Here is a 12944-nt window from a genome sequence, read left to right on the forward strand (position 1 = left end):
TGTTCAGACTGCTGATGAGATGCTGCTTGTGGATGAGCCTGAGCGCTCAAGTCTGCCAGGTGAAAGTGGTTAGCACTTCTGTGGAGTAAAGACTGTGGGTCCTGACATTATTTGATACAGCTGTTCAGTGTGATGGGGAGGAAGCAGTCACCTGCTCGGGCTTTCTGCAGGAGGCCGTCAACAATTAGAATATTTAACCAGTGAAGACTGGAGGTCTTCCTGACAAGCCAGTTGAAGGACTTGAAAAACGTCTCTCTACATTTGACTTCCATTAAAGACAGGAGTTTCTGCACACACAAAAAATCTCTGGTTCTACTACTCAAATGGTGGTGCCGGGCCCAGCAGCGTTGTCACCACTCAGAAGCTTGTTAGCAGTGAGGAGTTCCAGGTCCTCACGGGTGGCAGGAGTGTTCTGGTACTCATAGCCTCTTACGTGGGAGTGAGGCTCTTTGCAGTCAGCCTGGACATTTGGACCATAGTCTCTGAGGTTTTTTCTAACACCAACATCCTATGAATATAAATACAGTGATTCATAATCAAACTTTTATATTTTTCTAGACGTTTCTGTTGTTGGAAGATAATTGAGAATCACCTTTATTTAACACTTTCTGAGAACCAGTATTGAAAATATCATAGGGAAATGCCAGAAGACTTGGTGTTAACCAGGACTGTTCCGCTCTCAGGTTTTCAGTGGGTAAGAGAGCAGAATTAAGGAGCTTCTCTAATTAACTGACAGAAAGGCTTAAGTGTGAAAAAAAAAAAATGTGTATAGCTATTCGCTGCTTAGTTAAAAATTTTTTCTCTAACCTGCCAAGGCAGGTTTTTGGTTTTAACTTTTTCTTTGTGCCTAGATTCCTTTGACAGTCTAGTGAGTTCTGTGGGCTGCTTCTCAGAACAGTGTTTGAAATGTATGATTATAAAAAAACAGGCCTATAAAGGAAGCCAATAAATAACATTCTCAACATATTAATTTAAAAAATTGGGATAAATTCATCATCAATAGCTAATCCCTACTGTGATTTCAAAAATATCGATTAGTATAAATGATATATTAGATCTGCAGCTACTCTAATGTGCTGTGGAAATAGTTTTGATTCCTGTGAGTGACAAAGCTAAAGGCACTGCTGATACTAGCCAGGTTTTTTTTGTTTTTCCCCCTACATTCATAATTAATAGTAATGCTAAATTTCAGCTAAAGGTTAATGAAGATAAAGAGGTGACATTTTTCCCCCCAACCGATTCACAGACTCTTGATTTCATGTTCTAAGGTGATTTAATAACACTGACATTCTAGGACCACATTTTAATTTTAATTTACTTTTGTTGGAAGCCTGTGATAGGATTCTTTAAGGAGAAGGGGTCTGATTTTTAATCTCATCTGGCCCATGACTACCGTGAGCGTAGTTTTTGAATCCAGAGTCTGATTTATTAACTTTTTGTGGGTAGAAGTAGTCACATAAATAGTAACTTCCTTAATATATATAATGTATCTCCTTTGGAAATAAAAAATTATGTGAAGAAGGGATATATACTGAAAGGTGATAGAACAATTTAATTTTATCATTACCAAAAAACATCTACTATTAAAGGCCCTAGATAAAGTCCATTGCATGTGTACTTACTCCTCAGGAAGCGTTTGAATGAATGTTTGAAGAGAACAACCCCATGGGGTAGATGATATGATCTTCATCTTGAGGGTGAGGAAACCGAGGCTTAAAGAAGACAAGGAATGAGCCCAAGGTCACAGAGTCGGTGGAAAGCCAGCATTTGACTCCATGTAGTTCTGATTCCAAAGTCTATGTATGTGGCAGCCAAATCTTTAAAAAATGGGAATGGTGCGCTCTAAGCTATCATGGTGTGTGTGAGTGTGTGCACTTACGTCATTCTCTGATGGCTTTTTCCATCTTTTTGTGTCTGCTTGATCCACCCAGCACTCCTCAAGTGTCAGAACCAAGAAATTCATTTTTATTATTTATCTGTTAAAAAGTTTTATGTCTACTATTTACTTATAATTGATAATGCGGATAATAGACTGATATTTCTTTTAAAAGTCATGTTAAGGCATTTTTGGTTTTTTTACTTAGGAATTTATGACCCTAGGCAATAAAATTGTATCCCACTCATGATCTGAGTGCTCATTGGAGCTAATTATTCAAATAAAAATAAACCTAAGACAAATACTATAACCTGGGGTCTTTTAAATTGATCATAGCACGGGAAGGGAGGAGACAAGCAGTGGGCCACCAGCCAACAGGTATTAATTTAGTACTTACACTGGTTGCCTAGAACTGCCAAGTCCTGTGAAGGACGCAGGGAATAATGGTCTATCCTGGCCTTGCAAAGACCTCCTTACTCCTGGGTGGGAATGGAGTTCACAGTGTGGAAGTGGGTGTGGTTAGCAGATGGGTACCAAAGGGCAAACCAGGTCAGTGGATGCAACAAATCCTCTCTGCTGCTGCTGTTTGATCATATCAGGTCAACTCTGCCCGCTCAGTTTTTGGATGGGCTCCATCCAAAAAGAGAATAAGCCGCTTTGGTCTTGATATTGTGCCTGGCAATGTCGTGGAAAGTGGCCCGAGAATGACAGCGAGTCTGAATGTGGTTGGCTGGTGCACAGAAACTTATTACTCATACTCCTGGGTCTGCAGAGCCAGATTGACTCTCTGCATGCTGTGCAGAAACTGTCAGGTGACTTGTATGAGGCTTTGGTGCTTCATGTGAGAATGGACAGTGCCGGGTGGCTGGGACACAGGGTTACTTCTTGGGGTTACAGAAGATGCTGCTGCTTCCACCCTCTTACTCGGAGAACAGAGAGGTCTTTTTTTTTTTTTTTTTTTTTTGCTGTTCTGTGAGAGACCTCTATACCAATTGTCACACAGTGAAACTGGGGATTTGGAAGGGGTGTGTCTAGGCCTTTAATAAGACCAGTAGTTTCTCCTCCCCTCTCTTCTTTCTTCTGTGCTTATGTTCTGAGGGATATTTTTCCTTTTCAGTTTGGCATGAGTTGTGTCTGATTCAGTTTTTCTTACTGTGGTTGTTACATCCTTGGACGAAATACCAAAACACTTTTGACTCTCCGTCCCTCTCCCCCAGCCACTCCCCTGTCTGGGCCAGAGGCTGAATGATGTGTTTTTCTCATTCTTGTGCCTCATGATAGCCCGCCATTTGGGAGCCAGCTGTTGCATGGACAGCTGCTGCAGGGCCGGGAAGCTGAATGCCAGGCTCTCTTCTCGGGGGAGAATTAGAGCTGCTCCTTGACACAGCACTGGAGGTACCGTGAGAGGGTCCCATTGGCCCTTCACATCAGTGGGCCATGCAGCTGGGCCACCAGTGCTATGAAACTTAGACCAAGCTCTGGTAACTCTTTGTTGAGAGGGTTGAATATAACCAGTGTTAGAACAGAGCCATGCACACCTTGGATCCTTGCTGCCCTCAGTATAAGCCCTGAATGGTATAGTAAGACCCGTGGGGGTGTGTGCAGCTTTGCTTTCAAAGCATCCTGTTGTTACTGTTTCTTAATAGTGTGTAAGTTAATGTTCTGTTGTACCCATTCAACATATTGTTAAGATAGTAGGTTATAATTTTCTATGTAGCAGTAAACATTTTAATTGTTTGCTTTATGTATCTGAATAAAGTTCTGTTTAAACACAGATGTTATAATACATGATTTGGGATGCTTTTAGAATGAGTGAAACTTATTCTGAAGCCAGTTATTTGAGTCAGTTTAATATATCTCAAAAATGTAATTGTTCTATTGGTGAAGATAAAGTGAACTTTAATAATGACTTGAGGATAAGGTAGAAGTATAAAAAAAACATATATATAGCATATACATAAAACACACACACATATGCAAATTTTTTTTATTGGATACATCTTTTGCCTGTAGCTTTAAAAAACAAATATTTAATGTCCTTAGAGGGTTTGAACCTAGTAGTTCAAATTTTTTTTTTTTTTTTTTTGGTGGTACGCGGGCCTCTCACTGTTGTGGCCTCTCCCATTGTGGAGCACAGGCTCCGGACGCGCAGGCTCAGCAGCCATGGCTCACGGGCCCAGCCGCTCCGCGACATGTGGGATCTTCCCGGACCGGGGCACGAACCCGTGTCCCCTGCATCAGCAGGCAGACTCTCAACCACTGCGCCACCAGGGGAAGCCCTAGTAGTTCAAATTTGATCTTTTTTGCTTTAAGATATTGTAGTGGTTTCCTAGAATCTTTTTTAACTTTCTCAAAGGGTGGAAATAAAGGAAAAGTGAAAGGGAGTTCCTTATGATTGACTTTCAACTTGGAATGAAGTTTTAAAAGGATGTTTAGATCTTCCAGGAAGGAAAATACTGGCTGCAATCTGACAGTACTTCTCCATGGCGTTGCACAGTTGCAGGCAGAAACAGAGTTTAAGGAGGAATTGGCTTTAGGAGTTGAGATAATTGTGTTTGATTGGGGTATGTGTACTTTTAACCAATAGTTTCCAATTCACATTTTATCCATGAATAAGAGCCAATGATTGTCCTTGACTGAGCTCTCATTTCAGTGTCCACAGGGGCTCTTTGCTGGCAGTACTACTATAGAATAAAGACTAGACGTAGATGTATTACGTCTCGTCATTTGGGTAGATGTTTGATTTCACATCCAGGAAAATGAGGCCCAAGAGACCCACCTTAAAGTGTTTTAATATTTTATTTATAACACACACAAACACGCATTCAAAAACAAATCAGTACTGAGCCCAGTGGAATGCTAGTAGCTCTTTGCGTAGGACTTTGTTAAAATGTTTACACTTAAATAAGTATGTGAACTGTAAACTGTTCCATTTTGGAATCTGGACTACTTCTTATGGGTTAATTAACCTTTTTTTTCACCCCCTGCAGAACTGGCTAGATCCTGCAAAAGAAATGAAGAGACAGCTGCGAAGTGAGTATTAAATCATCATACTTTGAAGTTATCAAGTTAATCTTTACATCTGTGTTTTTCTATCTTTACTAAAATTCACCAGAATGTAAACTAGAATAAGATAGTGATAGAATCATCAGCTCTGTTTTGCATTCATATCATATAGGAAGTTGAGACTCAACAATATTTCTGTAGAATCATGACTGTTTATTTTGGTCATGGCTTAGGGACTCCTGGTCAAGAGGTTGTAGACGACTCTTCTTAAATAGTCCCTCACAGTGTCTACCACTGTGAAGCAACACCTGATCTTTGTCTCTGGGGGAAAGTATGAGAAGCTGCTTTTCTGTAACTTTCCCTTTTTATATGAAATGTACCCAAGAGAGCCCTATTACTCTTGCTTTGTCTACTTGATTTTGGCTGTGTGTCCAGTTAGTTTAATTAGTAAGCATGCCTCTGGCTCCAGAGGCATATGGACGCACTGCTGCTGGATGTCCTGGAGTGAGGGTTTGAGGAGTGAAGGGATTGCAAAATGATCCTTGGAGTCCTCTGAGGTGTTTGCCTTCTCTCCTCCTTTGGCCACTTTTTGTGCTCTGAGTCTGGGTTTGTTCTTAGTTCTGTTTGTCCCTTTCTTCCATTTCCCCATTTGTTCTTACTGTTGTCTCCCTAAGTGACTTATGTGTCCCACTCTATCTAACCAGCTTCAGTTCCCTCCTGTGGCTGGTTTTGTGATATCTGCATCACGAATCATTATCACCTCAGAACAACCTCTGATAGGGGATCTGGCTACTTAAATTACTGCAGGGTCTGTGAATGACTTAAGCAGAAAAGGGAGGGAGCCACAAACAGCTGGACTGTTCAGACAAGAGAACAAAATTCTCACCAGCCCTTTGGACGGTGGGCCCCAGAGCTGGCCAGGGAGAAGCTGTCCAGGGAGCAGGATGCTCTCTGCGCTGTTGGTTTCATTTCCCTACTTATTTATCATTCCCAGCTTATTTATTCCCAACGTTAAAACACTGGAACACATCTATGCTTTTCCCTTCGGTTCCTTTCTGTCTACCTTCCGTCTCATTTTTAATTCTCCACATTTTCTTTATTTCTCTTTCTTTCTCTCTCAGATTATTAATAATTTTGGGAGTTTTCCTATCATTTCTTTCCTTCTCTACTCTCCTTTTTTTTTTTTCTTTTTTACTGAGTGTATACCTTATTTTTCCTATTTCCTCTCCTTGTAGACTCATCTTTCTTTTCATTTTTAAAATATCTTTGATTAGAGTGACCTTCCTGATTTGCCCAGGACTGTGAGGATGTGGGACTTTTAGTGCTAACTGGGGTGGTTGGTCACCCTATCTTTTAACTGTTATCCCTGGCTTTCCATCCTTCCCTCCCTCCCTCACCCCTCTGCCCTGCATTTATTATCTTGGTGTTTCATCCATTCATGTTTGCTTCATAATAGAAAAGGGGGAAAGTAGTGAAAAGGAGTAATTAGACAGAGATACATTATGCTTATATTATGGAAGAAACTGTACCAGAAAGCTTCGGAACTTTTTCTAGTCCCTTCTGCGGTTGTTAAAACTCTGCAAAGTGCATGAATTCAAAAAGGTATGGATGCTTGGTTCTTTCACTTTCTCTGAAACCCTACTTGCCAAGTGACCCAAACCATGGATGGAACAGGATAACCTGTGAAGCATGATTGATGTTCCATCGAATTTGTTTCCTATAGTTTTGCTTTGGCTTTTGTTGCATTATGTTTGTGTGCTTCTCACTTCAGAGTCATGGAGCTATCCTAACTTTTGGAAGGCAAGACTCTTTCTTGCTGATTATGAATCACGGTCTTACGTTTTGATTATTTGTGAAGTTTTTTTTTTAGAGTTAGTCAGGACTTTTGCCCTTGTGGTTTGGCAAGAGGAATAACAGTAACACAGGATTTGGCATTTTCAAACTATTGGAACTAGTTCCCTAAGTGGAATCCTGTACCGTCCTGATCATGAAAGTAGGCTGAGGAAACGAAGTTTTAGCTGTTGCATTTTACCTCTTCCTTTCTGCTTGTGTTACAATGGATGAAAGAACTGTTTGTTCTGTCTTAGCCCCAACCTCTGCAGTGATTTATTGTCATTCAGTTAACAGAGGTAAACATTAATCTTTTTTGAGTTACGTTTGACAACTGACAGCCTATCAGTTTCTGTGTAAAAGTTGCCTAAAAATCTTTATTTTCTCAAATGTACACAAATAAGACTATATAGATATATAAGGCTATATATCTTAGGCTTGCCTGTATTAATATATAAACAATCCATAGCTAGATAGACTGTTTATATAGCTAGGTAAAAATGATACTACATAACTAAATAAAAAGTTCAGCATTATCAGTACAACTTTATCAACTTTAGAATTGGAAATAGAACCTGAAATATGTGTTCTATCAGAAACTTATCCCTGTTGTCGTATCCAGGTAAGCATGTGCTGGTGTTAATACCTAGGAAACAAATAAATAAAGATCCATTAAGAAGTGATATGATAATCCTGTGATGACTTTGCTTAATTATGGGTTAATAATTACCTTGAAGAAGTACATACGCATCACAGCCACCCTGGTGCTACTGGCCAAGAAATGGCATGTCTCTTAATACTCGGGAAAGTTCTCTATCTTTTTTATGGTGTTTTAAATGTATAGCGGGAACTTAAATCTGTTTATTAAATTTGATAGGTTTGTGTTATTAGTAGAATAATGATGTATTGAGCCCAAATCCAGCAAGAGTTCTGTGTATTCACAGTAGCTATTCAATAACTCTTCATTGACTTCTGAGTAGGAGAAAAGTTAGCGTGTCTGCGGTGAGAAAAGAACAAAATGATCCATTGAGCAAGAGAATGGGATTCAAGAAATTTTTCTTCAACTCCCTAAATGAAAGCAACTGTGAGGCCTTCAAATATGTGTGAAATGAAATAACACACACACACAGTTTTTATGTTTTTATTTGGAAATACCATGAACTTTGAGTATAACTCTGAATTCAGACTACTGGAATTATTTTGATCCCTTTACGAAAATAATACCTGCCCTGTGGGATCTTCCCGGACCGGGGCACGAACCAGTGTCCCCTGCATCGGCAGGCGGACTTTCAATCACTGTGCCACCAGGGAAGCCCATTATTTCTTGAATAGTTATAGAGTCATTTGATCATTACTCCTCTTCCCCCAACAATATAGAAATCCTAAATTGCTTTTTTAAAAAAATATATATTTTATTTATTTATTTTATTTTTGGCTGTGTTGGGTCTTTGTTGCTGAGTGCGGGCTTTTCTCTAGTTGCGGCGGGCAGGGGCTACTCTTCATTGCGGTGCACGGGCTTCTCATTGTAGTGGCTTCTCTTGTTGCGGAGCATGGGTTCTAAGCATGCGGGCTTCAGTAGTTGTGGCGCATGGGCTCAGTAGTTGTGGCTCATGGGCTCTAGAGCGCAGGCTCAGTAGTTGTGGCACACGGGCTTAGTTGCTCTGTGGCTTGTGGGATCTTCCTGGACCAGGGCTCAAGCCCGTGTCCCCTGCATTGGCAGGCAGACTCTTAATCACTGCACCACGAGGGAAGCCCTCTTTTTTGGTTGTTTTTAAATTGTGGAGAATATTTGGCATCTAGAGATCCTATGGTTAAAAAATCTTATCTCAGAACTATTACATGAAGTTTATATTAAAATGTTTGCATACTAGATCACCATATAAAACATTTGTTGACATACCAGTAAATGTTTATAAAAAAGTGAACCTATTATTCTTTGATGATGGGTTATTTATGGAATTGATTTTTACTTTATTTTTCACTTCATTTTTGTTTTGTAAATGATATTTTCTTTAAATTAAAAAAATTCTCTAAACTGATTTATAGCAGGACTGATCTATACTATTTGAACATTGACCTTTAAGTTTTATCAGTATAAATGGTGATTGTGTTGGTTGCATAAATAATCATGATCTTTAATAATTACAGATCTTCCTTGGCTCTTCAGCTTTAATGTGAAGTTTTATCCTCCTGATCCTTCTCAGTTGACTGAAGATATCACCAGGTACTTTACATTTATACTAAAAATGATTCTTTTTTTTTTTTTTTTTTTTTTTTTTTTTTTTTTTGCGCTACACGGGCCTCTCCCGTTGCGGAGCACAGGCTCCGGACGCACAGGCTCAGTGGCCATGGCTCACGGGCCCAGCCGCTCCGCGGCATGTGGGATCTTCCCGGACCGGGGCACGAACGCGTGTCCCCTGCATCGGCAGGCGGACTCCCAACCACTGTGCCACCAGGGAAGCCCCTAAAAATGATTCTTTACTTACAGCTCTCATTTATTTCAGTGCCCTGGGGGGGAATGATGGTAATTTTAGGATTAAAACCAAAACATTTTTTCTTAAGCTGAGTTTTAGACGTTTCCTTGGAAGTGGATATTCCAAAATAGTTTGAAATGTTTCTGGTTTCAGAAATTTTATTCACTTTTCTTTAACTTCCCATTTATATTGAAGTAATGGAATATTTTTTAAAAATTGCGGCAGGGACTTCCCTGGTGGTCCAGTGGTGAAGACTCCGTGCTCCCAATGCAGGGGGCCCGGGTTCTGTCCCTGGTCAGGGAACTAGATCCCGCATGCCGCAACTAAGACCTGGCGCAGCCAAATAAATAAATAAATATTAAAAAAAAATGCAGCAACTTTGTTTCCTATGTTATACTTTCAAAAATCACTGGTATTTAATATTTCAGATTTTCATACTAAGATAGTTTTTATTGTGTAACCTATATGTGCCTGTGTACTAATCTCAGCTTACAAATGTTATATAAAGGTAGAAAAATGAAAAACTTTTTAAAAGTTAATTTTTGGAAGTCTCTTGAACTGTAATTTTTACACACACACACCTGCTCCCCAGGATAAAAAACTAATAAGGTAGGCTTTCTTATGTAAGAGTCAGTAGCTGTTTCATTTCCATCTCCTCTGAGATTATCTGGACAATACAGACACATGCTTAAATTGCAAATAAAAATTTCAGTTTAGGAGCAGGAGAGCATTTACTGATTTTGAGAGTGACTAAGTGTTTGAATGGGAACAAGGAACATTTAGAGTCCACGAGTACCTTGATATCTTAGCCCTATTTAAACTGGGTATCAGCGATTGGAATTCTTAGCTCTGGTAAGAGTAGGTCTATAGAGTGATTTGTATATATTTTTAAAAGATTAATTACTTGGCCAAGGAAAACTGCATTCTGTATATATACTTTTGGAAAATTAACAGGGTGTTAGCTAAAGACTGTGTTTTTGATTCCGGTGGTTCCTGTGTCCTTGACGTTTTCTGCTAGGCCAGTTTTGTCATCAGATGTGAAGTTGGGTAGATATTTAAGCAAGTGCGTGATATCCGTGTGAACTAGGAATAATGGAGATTTTTTTCCAAGATTGGATAAATGACAGGCCCCCCCCCCCGCCCGCCCGCCCTTTACTGGTTGTTGCTGAATAAGGATTTACTGATACTAATTAAGTTTTGATTGAATTAGCTTCAGCTAGTAAATAATAAATAGCAGCTTTTGTAACTACGCAGTGAGCTGCTTAGAGCATGAAACTTGACAGGTTGCCGTGCGTAGGATACGCACGTAGGCCTCACTGCGGGAGGGCCTTTGAACAGTGCACATAACTGGGGCTTTGTGACCCAGCGCCCTCTTTGTACATACATTCCTCCTTGCAGTGATTCGTTTGGGGATGATAATCCTTTGGTGATTGCAACTTTATAGCATCGGTAAAGTGCTTTGGTTTTCTTTTTAGAGGGACCTTGAACAGTCTCCCTGCGCGTTTGGGGAAGAATGAAATAGTCGTCTGGTGAGCTAACTAAAAGCTTGAGACCAGCCTGTAGCTTTGCAGCCTAAATATTACATTACGATTGAAATCTTCACTATGACTTGAGTGAACATCTAGAAGGTGGGATAGGCTTTTGAGGAGGGCAAGAACACAGTTCAGAATTATGTCTGAAGAATCATCTGTCCTGCCGTATGAAGGAGATGGACTTGGGAAACTCAGGAGGCTGTTGCGGCTTTTTGAAGTTTTCGGGCCGTAGCCATAGGCTTTAAAACAGAAGAAAGGATCAATGTGAAAAGTAGATATACTAATATGAGGAGGAGCAAGAAGATTTTAGTAATAGATGGAATCTTTGTGTTTAGGTCTTAACAGTGCTGTAAAATGTGGAGAACTAGTGATATTCTTGATTAGACCTAGAGAATTTGAGGATAACGTGGAATCGTAGTTTAAAATTTAGTTTGCTAAAATAAAGCAGTGATGCTCATGTTGTTCTAGGGGTCAAGGAAACACATAATTCTCCTTGGAAAGAGAGCTACTGCAGTGCTTAAAAATACTCAGACTGTAGTGGTAGTGAGATGAGTTTCATTCTTAGAAAATTATGGAGCTCTCGTCATGTGGCAAGTACTTTGCTAATAACTGTGGGCTTATGATGATGATAAACAGAATCCCTGCCCTGCCTGACAGGAGATTTGGGTGGTAATACAGGTGTAACTGGGGGATGGCTGATGCCATGTTCTGGGACACGCTCTCTGATGCAACAGCAAGAGCCCTGGACCACAGGCAGCGTGCCCCTTTGAACATGGTGGAGGTGGAGGCAAAAGGAGGGCAGAGCCATGACAACCCCGCCAGGCAAAAGCATCCACAGGAAGAAGCCACCAGCTAACAGGAATGGCAGTCTCTTCAAGAACGGGGAGGGGGGGGGGTGCTGCCATTCTCTTGGGAGGAGTCAGTGGTAACCTTAGCAAGTGGTTCAATTCACGACTAGAAATTAGGTTTTCAAATGTTAACAAAAGGAGTTGATGGGGGACCCCCCCCAACCCTCATAAAATATAAGTAACGTGTCTTTGCACGTTATTTAATAAAAGCCAGAATCTTTTATAACTGTGTAATAATCCACTTGGAACACTGAATGATTGTTATTATAACTAATAATAACATTATTATGATTATGGCTACTAGTTATCGATCGCCAGGTACCATGCAATGTCTTTTATTTATGTTATCTAATTTTTTATCCTCATCTTTAAAGGGAAATAGAGTTGTTCCCATTTTACAGGTGGGAAGTTAGACTTAGGCAAGTAAATTAGCTTACTCAAGGTCACATGGTCAGCTCTGCCAGGCTCTGAAGCCCATGATTTTTCTACTGTAAACTGAATTAGCTGCCTCTATAGATGGGGTAAATGGGCAAGTAAGGGCTTCCAAGTAGAGACTGACTTAACATTGTTGTTAAAGGGTCTCAGGAAAAGAAATTAGTATGAAAAGCATAGAGAGGATGAAGGGTGGGTGACCTTAGCTTTTCATGTAAATCCTGAATGAAGAACTGTAGCTATTTCTTAAATTTTATTAGTCTTTATAACTTTTGAAGAGCATGCTAATCTTGATTACAGTTTTAAAGCCAAGGAGACTAAGTGATGAGAATTTCACCTGCAGTCACAAAACTCTTTTTTTGTAATAGTAAAAATACACTGTTGCCTGAATAGCAATTCAGAATTTCCACTCTATTACTTTGCCCTCTAGATGCATTTTTTATAAATGTCACAAGTTTAGGAGTCCATGGAGGAAGGTGGGCTTCTTATTACAAAACACTTCTTTTGTTCTGCATTTGAAGAGTGCCTATATTATATATTTGTTTCAGAGAAACATCAGAATCATATTTATGAGCGCTAAAATCTTAACTAACTGTTCTCCCACCCTTTTGTCCCCTGTTCCTCACAGATACTTCTTGTGCCTTCAGCTCCGGGAGGACATTGCCTCAGGCCGCCTGCCCTGCTCTTTTGTGACACATGCCCTCCTGGGATCGTACACACTGCAGGCTGAACTTGGGGACTATGACCCAGAAGAGCATGGCAGTCATGACCTCAGTGACTTCCAGTTTGCCCCTACACAGACGAAGGAACTGGAAGAGAAAGTGGCAGAGCTGCATAAGACCCACAGGTCTGTAGACTTGCTTACTGGAGAGAGTGACCGTGGTGGGTTTAAATGGCTTCCCTTATAGCATTTGCTGGACATTTGAGCATAGTTGATGGGATTATT

At 40.2% G+C, this 12944-nt stretch overlaps 1 protein-coding gene across 11 annotated transcripts in view; it reads left to right on the plus strand.

The window, feature by feature from the left end:
• EPB41L2 (erythrocyte membrane protein band 4.1 like 2) overlaps positions 1 to 12944 on the plus strand; it is a 214652-nt gene that overhangs the window by 142475 nt on the left and 59233 nt on the right. For all 11 annotated transcript variants that reach the window (XM_060029959.1, XM_060029961.1, XM_060029969.1 and 8 more), the window contains 3 exons: positions 4867 to 4909; positions 8861 to 8936; positions 12627 to 12845. In XM_060029959.1, coding sequence (XP_059885942.1) covers positions 4867 to 4909; positions 8861 to 8936; positions 12627 to 12845 — 338 coding nt within the window. The remainder of the gene's footprint in view (positions 1 to 4866; positions 4910 to 8860; positions 8937 to 12626; positions 12846 to 12944) is intronic.

The sequence above is a fragment of the Delphinus delphis genome, chromosome 14, assembly GCF_949987515.2.
Source record: "Delphinus delphis chromosome 14, mDelDel1.2, whole genome shotgun sequence".
NCBI classification, from domain to species: Eukaryota; Metazoa; Chordata; class Mammalia; order Artiodactyla; family Delphinidae; genus Delphinus; species Delphinus delphis.